Below are 16,911 nucleotides of genomic sequence, written 5' to 3' on the forward strand. Positions count from 1 at the left end.
AAATATTTAAATACCTTGTGCTATATTAATTATTGTTGTTACGTGTGTTTGACAACAAGTGTATTGGTCTACCCGCGTCTTTATTCACAACAAACTGTAGAAGAAATATTCAAAACATCATGTTTACGCTCGCGAAAGGGGGTGATGCAGAAGAACCTGTCTGGAAAAAAGGCCTAAAGTTTAATTCTGAAAATACGTTTATTCAGGATTTAAAAATTATAATTTGGAGTAACTTATGCGTGCGAAAATCAAAAATCGTAAACGCTTGCAAGGATAATATATAAGATTTGAAATACTATCGATGTAGCCTTTCTCAATTTATTTTAACGAAATTTATTTATGATTGTGGAGATATTTTATAGGAGAATTGAGTGTTAGATATTATACTAACAGCTAATATAACTTCCGCATTGATGTAATACATAATAATGTTTTTCATACTTTCGGGAAGTGCTTTAAATACACAAATATAATTATTATCTTAAGGATGTTAAATGTCTATATTTTAAGATACGTATATGATATTTTCATTAAAATTAGTATTCAACTTCACTGAAATTTCTAAAGCAAAACGTTATCTTTTTATAATTTTAAATTTTAACTAGTTTCATTATATACACACCATTTTAATAATTATAACAGCATTATTATTATTAAAAAAGAAAAATGTTTTAAAAATCAAATAGTATTATTTGTATATCAAATGTTATCTTTATAATCAGTGTATATTTTGTTTTAGACATATTGAGACTAAATTCTTATTTTAAACTATTTTATTTTCTACTGCACTAATGTAGTGATTTTTTTTATTCATTTATTTTATAGTCTGTGTGTTACAATAAATTTAAAAATCAATAAAATATGTTTTTTATGTTTTATGTTAATATTTCCATACGTGTTCTTCAAGTACAATAATAATACAATAAACATGCTGCACACACATAGGAAATGTAAAATTTTTTATTCGACAACATACATCTCTTTTTCCATTCCACATTAAGAAGTATGTTTTGAAAGTATATATTATCCTCTTTAGACATTGATATTCTCATTATTATTCCATGTAACAGTTTTCGATGGTGCCAAAACTATTTTTTGATGGTTGGGCCGTTTAACAACATGTCGTTAACTTTTAATGAACATTCGTGAGTTCTGACATAATGTTGCACTAAAATTGCACTGCTGATTTTTTATTACCAGTACGGTACGCCATACATCTCCAATATGGACTTCCTTTATAGCCTATTAAACGACCTCGGAGAGGTTATTTTAAAGAACGCAAAAGACTATATTTTAGATGTTTATAAAAAAAAAAAATGTAAAATCTATCATCACAATGCAATGCAAATGATATTATTAAAAAATAAAACGAAGACATTGGTAATAACAAATTTAGTTTGCTGATAACGTGAAGAAATGTTTCCTTTCTTTGGTAGGTATAGATCATAGGAGTATTTATTGAGTTCTCATTTGTTACTTATTATATGCATTTGTGTTCATGTATTTTGTTTTATACAAATCGATTATTTTTGCAAATTCACATTAGAAATTAATATGTTTCCCGCGATTCCCGAGATTCAAATACAAATTTACGGTTGATATTATTTTATCGACAGTTATGACACTGCGGTAAAATAAATATTTAACAACGACTCTCTACCTCCTATATATGTAGTGTGTATACATTTTGACTGTAAATATTTTAATATTACATTTTAAAATATTACATAATATATTTTATTTATTAGAAAACAAATGCATCTATAGTACAATAATTTAAATCAAACAATTTTTTTCACAAATGTTACTATAGTTGTTAGAAAATTGACCTATACCTACTCAAAAATAAAGATTGTAAGAAATAAATTATTTGTTTTTCTGATTACTGTTCATTCATTTATTGTAATTAACTGTAATTTTAATAGTTAAAAACACAAAAACACTATCCAAAAAAATGTAATCAAAAAACTAGTAAACTAGGTAATAATGATTCATAATGTTTCACTGAATGAAATAATATACTAACTTATTAATTGGCATATATTATTTTGATATTTTTGGAACAACAAATATTAACATATAATCATTTTAATCAGTGAAACAAATATACAAACTATTATAACTTTTTTTTTAATTGCGTCATGTGCGCAGAACGAGAAACTAAAATAATATATTTTAAAAATATTTATTGTATATATAGTATGACTATCTCCATTATATAATTATGTTTCAAAATTATTTATTCAATTTTAAATAACTTGTTTTTTATCCATTTTTAGTAAATGTACTCATTTGTTATACACATATATATTTTTAAGTAAACATTTTTCTATACTATTTTTTAATTGTTATTATGACTTATGAACAACGATTTTCTGTCTAAAAATCTAACTTTTTATTTCTCAACCATTTTTAAATTGTGTATTCAACGTATTAAATTATTATTATTAAAAATAAATTAAATTCACAATTGAACACAATACACTACAGGGCACGTTTATTTTTAACAACAATATATTTTACAATTCTTTTAGTCGTATAATGTGCTCTCTTCATAAAATACTCACATAAACTACGGAAAAACACCGCAATACGTGAGTGTATTGTAACTTGTAAGCTTTATTTTTCCCCCGTTATGAATAGAGGAGTCTTACACACAAACACCGAGTGCTGATTTGTTATAGTACAATGAATGAGTAAATAAATACATTGAATTACGAATGTAAACTAATAAATCTTGTTACGATCGCATAGAAAATGTTTGTGCCATGCGTATTGCATACGTCATATAATAAAATATTATATTAAAGTCAACTATACGAATATTTAATTATATAATATAATAATATTATCATCGATGTCCAGACGGTTTTACAATATGTGCATAATATTACAAATTTCACTTAATAATTATTCGCGAAATCGTATACCATAATATATTATGCATTTATCTGAACCCCAATCCATAGACGACTGCATGCGTTTTACAACAGTTTATTATTTTATATACTAGTATACTACTACGAGTGTGCACGTAATTAACACTCACTTTTCTAATAATAATATTTCTGTCATAATTTTTTTTTTTCGTATTTTAGAAGACAAGAAACTTTACCTTCCCACTGACGAAACTACAGAATTGTACTTGTTAGCTTTCTTAAGAGTCTGCAAATTCTACCCGGACAGTGCATTCAAAAGAGTTAGTATACTTTTGTTTTTACGAACCTACCTAGATACACAAATATTATGACCTACGCATTGTACGAATATATACGCAGGACTACACATAATTAACTAATTTATTGAATTTTCCTTTTTGAACGTAATAGTTTGTGTTTCTTCGTTTTATTCATTATTATATTTATCATTATTTCATTTTTATTATGTAGCATGATTTTAAAAACTAATTTAGATAGTTTAACTTAGAATTAATATGTAAAATAATGATTAAAAAATAAATCTTAATTTGTTCAATTCGAAGAATATGTCTTAACATAGTATACGATTTTACTTTTTGTTTATCCATTGCCACTTTTAACCGATATAACAATTATTTATTTTTCATAATGGTTTAAATCAATTAAAATACGCTTAAGTTAATTATTGACATAATTTTCTTAGTTAAATATGCTATTTGTAAATATGTACAATCACTTATAATCTCAATCAATTTTTAGGTGAAATTTTTGTACAAATTACGCCAGAAAAATCCAAAGTACTGTAATGACTTACTACCGAGCTTGGAAAAAAACGTATTTTCTCAGAATATTCTTACAGTCTTACCATCGCGTGATCAACACGGAAGAAGAATATTAATCACAGAATGTGGACGTACGTCTAAATAATAAGTATTATACTTGTTGTAAAAATATTTGATCAACTGCATTGGGAGGTAAAATTATTCATCAATGGCCAATGACACATCAATTAATACGTATAAATGTAAATAAATACGTATGCCGAAGTGACAGAGTAATATGTCCTTAACTCCCCAAGGGCCGTGACCCAAACTAGATGGTTCACAATGCTGGATATTTTAGCATTTTAAACTTAAAATTTAAAACAATAAACGTTTGTCTAAATTGGGGTAACAGCACTCTGTGTTAGTGTGCACTGGCCCAGTTGCTTGCCTATTTAATTTTACAAATACCTCGTATAGGTAACCACTTTTTAAATTTTATTTAATTATAAAAATATATAATTTATTTATTGGCTGAATTCGTAACCCAATTATATATATATATATATTGAATGTGTACTTAGTCAATTAATTTTTATAACTATTTATATTAAAAGTAAAAGAAGAAGGTACCAACTTACTTAAAAAATTAAATACGTTTACTATACATAATAATCGTATGCATCTTAATATATTATTGTATAAAAGCAATAAATTTATTATAAATATTTCGTTACTATTAAAAGTTCACAAGTATTGTCAATAATATGGGATTATTTCTTTCATTTAATTGTTGAAATAATTGTGTTGATGATAATATTATTATATAATGTAAAGCTTCTGCATTTAATCAAAATCGATGAAATATGTGCTGCATACTACATTGACAACAATGATTGAATTACGGTTATAATAAAAGCAAAAATTACTCGATGTTATCCTCCTTGTTAATCTGACAGTATAATTATGATCTGAAATTCATTGTTTTGCGTTTCCTGTAGAGAAGTGGAAAGTAAAAAATTGCTCACTGGTAGAGATTTTTCGTGGCATCGAGCTGGTGATAGAGGCGGCTATTCTTGAACCTAGAACTCAAGTGTCGGGCACTGTGCTGTTGGTGGACTTTGATGGTCTAACCATAAACCATGTGTGGCAATTCACACCAAACTTCGCTAAACTGGTTTTGGACTGGATACAGGTAAAGACAATTGTTTATTTCTACATATCTACTACTTGATTGCAAGACACTGTGCGCCTGTGGTTTTTATTATTGGTCACAAATTAATTTCAATATAAATTGAAAAATAATAAATTGAAGTATTGAAATCTCGTCTATCATCCAACATTTTAAACATATCTGGCATCTGATTACCAAACATATGAGAAAAAAGCTTGTAGATTATGGTTTGATAAATTAATGAGGCTATAAAGAATACAACTTTAGTTTAGATTTTTTAATTACATAAAGCAATACGTAATATGACTATAAAATCTAATAGTTCCATTTCATTATGCGAAATTTTCAATAAACGAAAAAAACTTAAACAAATGTTCTCAATGCTAAAACATTATTTATTCATCTAAGAGTCGCACTCAAGTATATTAATCCGAATATAATAATATATTATTAATTATGGCAAAGCTATGTACAAAAATTAAATATGTTTGTTGACATAAATTTAAATTATAATGGTCAGAAAGCTTATATATTATAATTCTGTACAATAATAAATCGAGAAAATAATAAACTAGTAATAATTATACATATATTATTATATTATGATGAACAGAAATCTTATTCGAGATTATAATATTCAAACGATAGGTAATAATTATTTGCATAGATTTTTGTTATTTATAATAATACAATAATATATAGGTTATCGATGATAGTTTTAAAAAAGGCAGTAAAATTAATTTTTCGTTATTAAAATCTTAAATATTATGTATTCTAAAGAAGTATAAACACAAAGAATTTTGAAAACGATTGAATCAAAGCAATGATTTCAGTATACTCACAAATAGTATATTTTTGAGTATACTTCTTAAGGTTATTAATAATAATAATCCAAATTAATCAAAAAATGATTTTGAAGTAATATTCATATTTAATACTTAATAATATAGCTTTTAAATTATTAGTTATGATAATTTTTTTATACATATATAACATTTTGTGATGTATGTTAACTACGAAGATTTCTTGAGCCCGCTTAAATGAAGCTCCATGTCCCTGGCCCCCCCACCACGGAATTTCGAAAAAAAAATAACTCCATTCGTTTGTGCTTCGTTTGTGCTGGTTTGTGCTTTTAATCCCGTCGTTTGTGCTCAACCCCTTCCAAAGTTATTCAACTTTCAATGTGGGGGGGCTGGGGACATGCTCAGCCCCCCCACCTTGGAATTTTTAAACCAAAATTTGCCATCCGTTTGTGCTTCGTTTGTGCTGGTTTGTGCTTTTAATCCCATCGTTTGTGCTCAACCCCTTCCAAAGTTATTCAACTTTCAATGTGGGGGGGCCGGGGACATGCTCAGCCCCCCACCACGGAATTTTTAAACCAAAATTTGCCATCCGTTTGTGCTTCGTTTGTGCTGGTTTGTGCTTTTAATCCCGTCGTTTGTGCTCAACCCCTTCCAAAGTTATTCAACTTTCAATGTGGGGGGCTAAAATGTACTCCCAGCTACTCCCTTTTGTAATAAAAAATATATCTGATGGTAACTGTCCCTATAATTATTTTTACCTTTATGGTTTATACTCTCTATAGTTGTAAAACATTATTTTGCCAGAAAAACCATACCCTTGTGGATTAGAAATTATTTTTATATTATTCACTTTGCGGGATTTTCGTAAATAAAAAAAAAATACTTACGATGCAATTGTTATAAAAGTGTTACTTTAAATCCATTGTATGTATTTTGGAAATCCAAACCCATGATTTTCGAACGTTAAAAAATTATTTTTGATGTCATCAATGGAAATTACGTGTAACCAAAATAATAGATATAAAGAATAAAGATATTTCTTAAACTAATTTTTGTAACTGATTTGTGTGAATAACAGTGGAGTCGTATATAAAATATATTTTATTTTTAAATATTATCTAAAAAAGTTTTTTCGGGTATGTAACGAGTGTTGCATATTTTTCAAAATTAAATTAAATTGTAATATTTTTTTATGGTAAGAATAGGGTGGAATTTTTTACTTAAATTTTTATTTACCTTCAAAAATAATACGTTGATAATTAAAAAAATTAAATATCAATAATATTACGTTTACATAATATTATGCTCTTATACTTTTTGTTGTAAAATTATGTATCGAATGTGTTTATTTTAATATAATCAAGTAATATAATCAATTAAAAATAAAAACGTATGATATTAGTTTATAAAAATTACATAACCAACATAAACGAAATCAATTTATTAAAACAGAAAATAGTCTACAACATAGGTGTGCTGAAACATTGAAAATTTGAATACAAATATAATATATTATTTTTAAAAAAATATTATAATAATTATATAAATATAACACTTATATTTTGTATACATTTTATTGTGTATTAGTAGTTAGTACCATCAAAAACAATACAATATATACATTAAAAACCAATTTTAGGTGTATAATATCATTGCTAACCTAACACCTCTTTATATAAGTAAATAACAGAACAAACTTTTATATTATAGTAATAAAAAATAATTAAATAGATTATTAAAAAGCAAAAAAATATTATGTATAATATAATAAAAATACGCATTGTACACAATATGTAAGTACAATGCGTATTGTATTACATGAACGTATTTACGTACATCATTTTCATAAATATATCAGACAAAAACAATATATTTGTATTATAAAATATACTACATATAATACTTGATACTTATATAAAAAACAAATTATTAATGATATCGTAACAATTTAAAGTTTATTGAACACACACAAAATAATAATATTAATAAATAATAATATGATATTATAAAGAGTATACCTACAAAAATGTATTAATATTTTAAATTAATATTTATAATTTGTCATTGTTATATTATTAATGAGCACATATACATGTATCAGAATCAAAATCAAAGAATAACAGATTATTTATAAATAATTAAGTTTTTGAATATAAACTAGATATTATATAAAACGGAGCTTATTTTTACAAAGTGTACATTATAAATTGACAATTGATTTTAGTTGATGGTCTTACATGTCGAATACAATTTAATAGATCATCACATCTTTCCCAGCTATTGTTCGTTTCTCTCCAATTATATGATACGTAATGGCCTATTGCATCCTTACTAATACATTTAGGTGGTTGTATGAAATTGATAAGACCTCTAAGAGTGAACTGATTATCAAACATACTGATTTTAGTAGGAATATCATTTAAAACAACCGGTAAATCAAATTGTGTTTTGTTTTGTCCATATTGAACTTTACTAGTAACTGGTTCAATAAGCAAATGGCTACCAGAAGTATATTTTGGTTTTATAGAAGAAGCACACTGAATACACTTTCTGTTTTCTTCAAATGTACTTTTCAAAACATCTTGCATAAAATCAATACTTTCTGTCGGCAAATTTGCTGTAATGGTTATATACGATTTTTTTTGGTAATAACTACAAGTTGAACATTCTTTGACTTCTGTATATGATGGATATTTTTCAAATAATTGCTGGAACATGTAATTGGCTGTGCATGCAGAATTTAATATAATTAAGCCATCTGGTGTTTCATTGAGTTGTTTATATTCTGAAATAATAGGCTTTAAAATATATGCTCGTTTTTTATATGTTTGTGAAGTTATGCCATCTCTAATTGCATTAATAACCAATTTAAAAAGTATATCTGAACTATTGGTATTAAGCCATTCAGCATATACGTCACTATCAACATATGAGCTAAACAATATTTGGACTATGCTATCAAATGCGCAAGTATTTGTTACGCAATATAATTTGTCATCAACTTTAATACTTTTTAGATCTGAAATACTTCCATTTTTCAGTAGCCCAATTACTTTACATTTAGTACGGCTGGTGTCGTTATAGCATAATATAGTAGGATCCTTGTCTAGGTAAGTCCCTTTTCTTTTTTTCTTACCTACTTGATACCCCAATCCTTTCCAATTCTCGAGTGCGGTAGGATCATCATACGATTTGTCTATTAAGTTTTTTTTTTCTGTCGGTGAATAGTTTGATAATATTGCTTCTTTATTAAAGGCTTCATTTTGAACTTCAAATTCAAATATTGGCTGATATTCGTTTGTGTCATTAGAAATTTTAATTATTGACGATCTCTTGATACTGTTTGTTTCTTCATCACTTGATTCCTCTTTCTGTATTGTTGTTTGTTTGTCATATTTAGTAGTATCTGCTAACATATTCATTGAGCCAAGTGTACAATTTATGTGTATTTTTAAGAATTCGTCAATTCTAAGTGGTAATGCCTTGTGTTTAAATATAACAGTTTTTAAATCTTTAAACAAACTTTCCGACGTACAACTTGATTCCGTAAAATGTCCATACTTGAAAATTGGAACCATCAAAGCTGACCAACATGGTATCAACTTACAAAAATCTAATAAGCGTTTTGCGATTTTTGGAGAAAACTGTATGTTATCACGATCTCCTGTTTTGTTAGATTCATCATTTGAACTTTCAATACAGAGGTCATAAATGCAGTTAATTTCATTGAAAATAGTATTATCAATATCATTAATTGTAACAGGCTCTTCTTGTAAATTTGTATTGTCCTTCATGTTGTCAATGTCTGTAATTGTCTGGTCATAATAATCTGTATGGGTTGCAATTCGATGTTTCAAATAAATTTTTGCGATTTCACATTGTGTATGCTGACTATTAATATTATTTCCTTCAGTTTCATGTAGCGCAACGGTAAAGATCATTTTTAATAAGTGTTTGACATCAATAAAGTTAGTACTTACAATTATCAAACCAATAGATCTTAAATAAAAATTTTTTACTCTAAAAGTACTTGATTTAATTTCAGGCCAAGTACTTATTAAGTGCATAATATGGTTAAAATCATTTCTAACCATACATAATGGTACCTCAGTTCCAGGTTCATTCAATATCAGAGATGAGCACACGTTAATATATTTACCAAGACTAGAATATTGAGTGAATGTTCTTACTGCTGCTATCATCAAAGCTAATGATTGATCCAAAACAACAACTTTCGGAGTAGTTAATCCACTTCTTACCCATTCAGTAAGCCAATGCGAAATACTATTATTATCATGACGTTCAGAAACCATGTGTGCTACTGCAAACTGAGATTTTTTATTATAATCCATGACAGCAATTTGGTATAGAAATAAATTACCTGTTTGTCGACCAGACATTAAATTAATGCTTTTAACTATACCTCCCGTTGCATCAATACTGATTGTTGGTATTTTGTTATTTTTACAGTAATTTCTGTATGAGTTAACTTCTTGAGCAGCCCAATAATGTACGAAAAATCTATCATAGCCAATATCTCGAATAATATTATTATAAGGAGACATGCCTTTCATTAACAATATGGCTAATATTGGGTCTTCGTTTAAATGATTTTTTTTATTTTCTTTGTACTTCATGACACGTAACGCATTTAATGATGGTAAATGACTAGGTTCTGGATCGCCATATTCCATGGTTTCTCTTGCTTCTGATCTTTGAACATAAGCAGCTGACATATTTTGCTTTAACATCTTGTTCAAAAAATATTCTTTCTTTTCTCCAATTATTCGTCTTTTATTTCTTGTTGTGCATTGTATGTAAGGACCTTCCATTGTGCACCGAATAATAACCCTACGCCCCTCTTCAGGTTGATTTATTAGGTTTCCATTAAAAATGCTATTACAAAATTTACAAATTCCGTCAATTTTTAAAAAAAATTCGCCTCCAGGATATATATTTGCACGTTTGTATTTTATACAACACGCTAGTTTGGTTTGCTCAAAAAAGTGTTCATTTACAATAGGTGTCCATTTATATGGCACTAATGTATAATACATACGCGTACTATTTTTTGAATCTGAACGTTTCAAATTGTTTGGATTTTGATTATATATAGATTTCCACTCTTCGGGCAAAAGAGTAATATTGAAATTTAAAACTTCAAATATTTGTTCTAATGTTGCAGATGAGTTATTTTGACTTTCATCAGAAGATTCTTCAACTGTAATTTTTTTTTCGATATCATCAGATACTTTAGATGATAGATTTTGATTTTTAATTGTAGTTATTTTGTCCTTTATACCATATCTGTTTTGCAAAACAATTGTATAAATATATTTTGCATCAATTACATGATTTAGATCTTTTTGTATTAGAGACCAACATTCTTGAGCAGGGCCCTTTAAATGGTTAGAATCTTCATGAAAAACATCATAGTTTTGTATAACATTGAATAATTCTACAGGGTTAATTTTTGATTTTCTAGGCATTTTAACAAGAATCTGACAACCTAAAAAATAATAAAATCTCACATCAGCCCATAGTTTTTTTGAGTTCAATTTAACTTTTTTTATGTTTTCTTTAGATTCGTTATTCAAAACAGTTTTTTTAATATTTAATATGGCTTTTTAAAAAATGTATTATTTCAATTTAGATTTTTATTATAGATTTATTAATTTAAAATGGGTTTTTGTATTCAACTTGGCTTATTTATTCGGATAAGATTTTTTTGATTTTTTATTTAATTGAATAAAAAAAAAATTAAGTTGATATGAAAATATGGTTTAATTAAAAAACATATTTTGAATTTTTAGTAAATTAATATTTTTAAATTCAATTTAGATATGTAATCAAGTTAAAATATACATTAAAGTAAAATCAATCAAATAAGCCAAGTCAATTAATATTTCAAATTAGATTTTTTTATTACAAAATAAAATAAATAAATAATAAATATAAAATAAAATAAAAAAAAAAATAATAAAAATATTATAACGTATTATTATTATATTATTATATTATATTATCTATATATAAAAATGGAGAAAAAATATATGAAATTGTATCATTTGAGAACGGCTGAGCCGATTTGGCTCAATTTTTTTTTAAATGATAGAGAATGTCGGGGAGCGGGTTTATAGTATAAATTATGGACCTAACTCCTGTTAGTTAGAGATTTAGAGACAAAAACTGAGTTACACCAGTGGCGCCCTCTAGCAGATAAAAATATAAATATGAATATAATATAAATAATAATAATACAAATATCGATAATAGCAGGGCTTGAAAACGATTTCGAAATTGATTTTAAATATCTATACAAATCGAAAAAAAAAAACAACAAAAAAATATAAAAATATATATAGTATATTATAGAGATAAATTACCGGTTTTAGCTCAACGCCTCAACGCCGGGACCAATTTGGCTCAAATTTTTTTTAACTGTTCGTAATTGCCTGAAGAAGGTTCTTATGAAAGAAAATGTTTAAAAAGTCAACCGAATAAGTAGAAAAGTGCAAAAACTATTTATTGATGTCTGGGATTTATGGATAGGATAGTACCTATGGATGAATAAGAAATTAGTATTATGTTATTAGGTAACAATTTTAAAAATTTTTTAACATTACAAAGATAAAATATGCGAGAAAATATTATGATTGAATATAATTTTAGTTTTATATTTTATATGACAGTGTTAAAAATCATTAATGGTGATTGAGATAGGGTAAATCCACGGGAATTTGTCATGGGAAGATTTGAACATTAATAGCCGGGTATTAAACATAAATTTTAAATCATGTAGAGTTGGTATTATTAACGGGCAACGAAGTGCACGGGGATCAGCTAGTTATATTATATAATAATAATAAAATTATTTATTATAATAAATGTAATAACATATTATGTTTTGGTTAATTAATATATTTTTTTTAACTTTATTTTTTATATCAGCCAATTTTTTTTTCAAAATATTATTTTTTGTTAAATTAGTTTTTTTTTTATATCATTTATGTCATTTTATTAAATTAATAATTAAATAATTACAACTTAGATTTTTTTAATTTAGTTTAGATTCTTTCATCCGTGCTGGTGAAATGGACCTTTTACCAATTTTTATTTTTGTTTATTCTTTAAGCACTAATTGAGCACTAAAAATTGTCAGTATAGCGGGAATTAGTGCTATTCACGATCCCGTTAACTGCACGCACCTTTTTATACCATCTATTACAGTAACCCACTTGAAAACTACTATACACAGAGTTGGGCAAAATTTTATCTAGAGAACTAAGTATTCAAATAAATATGTATTCGAATAAAAAATTATTCGAATGATTTTTTCACAATTATGCGAATAAAAATTTATTCGAATAAAAATTTAATTTCAAAACGTTATTATTAGAATAAAAATTATACTAGTACAAAATATGTATATGTATCATATAATGGTAATAAGATTATATAATTTATAAATCTTCTAGTTAATAATAGCATTAATTATACTGTTATATATTAAACTAAATTAAGTTTTTTAATATTTTACTAATCAAGCGTTTTATTGATTTTTTTAATATAATTTTAAATACTGCAGCTTGTTCTGACACTTCATGAATGCGAGGAGCATATTTGTAGGTATTGGTATAATTTTTATTCAAATATTAACGTTTTGAAATTTATTTTAAAATAATTTTTATTCGAATAATAACGTTGAAAATTATCCGAGTAATTTTTTATTCGAATAATAATATGTGAAAATTATTCGAATACATTTTTATTTGTATAATTGTGAAAAAATCATTCGAATAATTTTTTATTCGAATAAAATGTCATCTAAATAAAATTTCATTCGAATAACGCCCTACTGACTGTACAACAGAGCAACACATCCATTTACCCTTTTTAGTTTTTTTTTTCCAAAATATCAATAAAATTTAAATTATTGGACCAGAAAAGCATGAAAATTTAATACAAGATTCCTGAATTCTGATATATCACTACTAGAGTGCGGATTTATATGCTCTAAAAAACAACCAAATATGCGCTAAAAAGTCTTAAATATGCTTAAAGATATGCACTATAACGTTAAAATATACATGAAAAATAAAAATATGCAAGGCTGGGCATTAACGAGTTAATAAGTTGAAAGTTAAGTTAATTTTAACTTATTAATTTAACTTACTAGTTCGCTGTTTTAATTAACTTAACTTTAATTTAACTCATTTATATCTACGTTAACTTAAAATCAACTTCAATTTTTTTTAATATTACCAGTTAAGTTAATTTTGAATTTTTGTTTTATCTAGAATATATTTTAGTCTATAACGGTTGGCTGATTTCGAATTCGTAGAATATTAGAAAATATTGTTGGAAAAAATATTTTAAATATTAAATATTGTAAAAAAAAAAATAAATAAATATAAATGTGAATTAAATATTGTCGTAAATATTTTTATAAATAACAACTAATATGTTAAATTAATTAAGTATGTACTAATAAATAATAATTTGGAGATAACATGGTAACAATGTGACATTTAGTCACCCGTAGGCCGTATGACAATATTATATATTATAAATTTATAATATAAGATATATTACCTACTATACAAGTGATTTTCACTTATTTTAAAACGTTTTCAATGATTTTATTATTATTATTATTAACTTAACTTATTAATTGAAGTTAAGTTAACAAAAATGAATTAACTTAACTTTTAATTTAATTAAACAAAAAATGTTTAACTTAACTTAACTGAGTTAAAAAAAATCATTAACTTGCCCAGCCTTGAAAATATGCATACAAAATTAGCAAAAAATATATTTTTGAACATTTAACTAAAACAACATATTTAAAATTATGAAACCTTTCTAAAAATACTTTTCTTCATTTTTTCTGAAATAATGTTAATGGTGAATGATTTTTTTTTTAATGTTGGTATGCGTATTTATATTTATACAAGTTACCTATCAATTTATTTTGAAATTATAAAAATATAATATTATTTTTTTATATTACATTAGGTAGTACCTATATATTTCAAAAACAAAAAAAAAACATCGAAATATGCAAAAATATGCTCTTAAAAAGTTTCATTTTTAAATTGTTATGCTATGAAACAAATTATTATTGTATGCTCACTTAGCATATCATGCAATCAACCAAAATAAATATGCAAATGCATATAAATCCGCGCTTTAATCATTACAATAAAAGTTGAAAAATATTAAAAATACATTGCCACAATTTATAATTTGTTATAAAACTAATTTATTATTTTTATAAAATTTAGCGCATGTCTCTTAATTATACACACAATCCCCCATCAAGTATAGCAATCGAATGCCAATTTGACTTCAATATTCGTATTTATAGTTTTATGTATAAAATGAATCTTGCTTAAAATTTGTTGGTATAAATTCATCTAAAATAATTATTCATAATTTTTGAATAGGTATAGTAGGTTGCATACCACCTACTATGAAGTATATTACATTTTATAATACTTTGATTTACTCACCCGTTAGTGTAGATCCACTTCGAATAAAATGCCGTTGAAATACACTTAAAAACTAAAAACCATTCACGAATACACAGCTAGTACAGTTAAATTACACAAGTGTATGAAAATAAAAAACGAATTTATTATGTGTCGATGTGTCGAACCATCCACAACGAAGTCGCACACTGGAATGAAAATAATAATATAAATTTGCTTAATATATATTTAAATTACTGAAATTCATATTTCATATATCCTTTATATTAAAAACAATGTTTTTTTTTTTTACTTAGAATTGATTCTCTAATATTGTAGGTTTAACAATAATTGTCAAAGCCTAGCCACATATTATCATATCAAGACGATGCAGCAAACGAATACCGCCATCACTTTTTAACCTTTAGATGGTCCATAATTCTATATAATGCTCAAAATATATTAGGGTACAATCTTATTATGTTTTTTGCAGGTAAAAAGATAAAGAGTGTGGTATTGTATTGCTTTATAATTGTACCCGCACGGTCAAAGCCTTAATTAACTGTTATCGGTTTCCGATGACATGTAACAATCGTAACAAAACTATATTAAAAAGTAATATCATTGAAATTGAAATGTAGATATAGTACCTATGGAATACTTACTGTAGATACTGTACAATAATTATACTGTATAGGTACCTACTGAGAATCATTTTGATTATTCAAAAATCATTCAACTATACATAAGACAATATAATACACTATACTTGTGGTAATTATACAAACGATATGCTTAAATTCTTAATAAACAAAATTAGTTTTAAATTGTCGGGTCTCTTGGAAGTGGTTGGCTCACGTATTTTGCAGGTGTTTCTTGGGTGTTATCTGTTAGGAGTTATTGTGTTTATAATAATAAAATATCTGGCAATATTACCTATGAATCTATTGATTAGACTTACTTATATGATCATAATTATAATATAGAACATATAAGTAAAACTTGTTGTCCTCGTCACTCCTTGAGGTAATTTAATGTAATATAATATAAGTCACGTAATTTCCATTGATGACATCAAAAATAATTTTTTAACGTTCGAAAATCATGGGTTTGGATTTCCAAAATACATACAATGGATTTAAAGTAACACTTTTATAACAATTGCATCGTAAGTATTTTTTTTTTATTTACGAAAATCCCGCAAAGTGAATAATATAAAAATAATTTCTAATCCACAAGGGTATGGTTTTTCTGGCAAAATAATGTTTTACAACTATAGAGAGTATAAACCATAAAGGTAAAAATAATTATAGGGACAGTTACCATCAGATATATTTTTTATTACAAAAGGGAGTAGCTGGGAGTACATTTTAGCCCCCCACATTGAAAGTTGAATAACTTTGGAAGGGGTTGAGCACAAACGACGGGATTAAAAGCACAAACCAGCACAAACGAAGCACAAACGGATGGCAAATTTTGGTTTAAAAATTCCGTGGTGGGGGGCTGAGCATGTCCCCGGCCCCCCCACATTGAAAGTTGAATAACTTTGGAAGGGGTTGAGCACAAACGATGGGATTAAAAGCACAAACCAGCACAAACGAAGCACAAACGGATGGCAAATTTTGGTTTAAAAATTCCAAGGTGGGGGGGCTGAGCATGTCCCCAGCCCCCCCACATTGAAAGTTGAATAACTTTGGAAGGGGTTGAGCACAAACGACGGGATTAAAAGCACAAACCAGCACAAACGAAGCACAAACGAATGGAGTTATTTTTTTTTCGAAA

The 16,911-nt window shown here is 26.2% G+C and overlaps 1 protein-coding gene across 2 annotated transcripts in view; it reads left to right on the forward strand.

Moving 5' to 3' along the window:
• LOC107169960 (alpha-tocopherol transfer protein-like) overlaps nucleotides 1-16,911 on the forward strand; it is a 41,026-nt gene that overhangs the window by 19,370 nt on the left and 4,745 nt on the right. For both annotated transcript variants that reach the window (XM_015519968.2, XM_015520047.2), the window contains 3 exons: nucleotides 3,099-3,199; nucleotides 3,678-3,831; nucleotides 4,681-4,874. In XM_015519968.2, coding sequence (XP_015375454.2) covers nucleotides 3,099-3,199; nucleotides 3,678-3,831; nucleotides 4,681-4,874 — 449 coding nt within the window. The remainder of the gene's footprint in view (nucleotides 1-3,098; nucleotides 3,200-3,677; nucleotides 3,832-4,680; nucleotides 4,875-16,911) is intronic.

Source organism: Diuraphis noxia, unplaced genomic scaffold (genome assembly GCF_037042655.1).
Source record: "Diuraphis noxia isolate RWA-SAM2 unplaced genomic scaffold, SU_Dnox_SAM2 contig0001, whole genome shotgun sequence".
NCBI lineage: Eukaryota > Metazoa > Arthropoda > Insecta > Hemiptera > Aphididae > Diuraphis > Diuraphis noxia.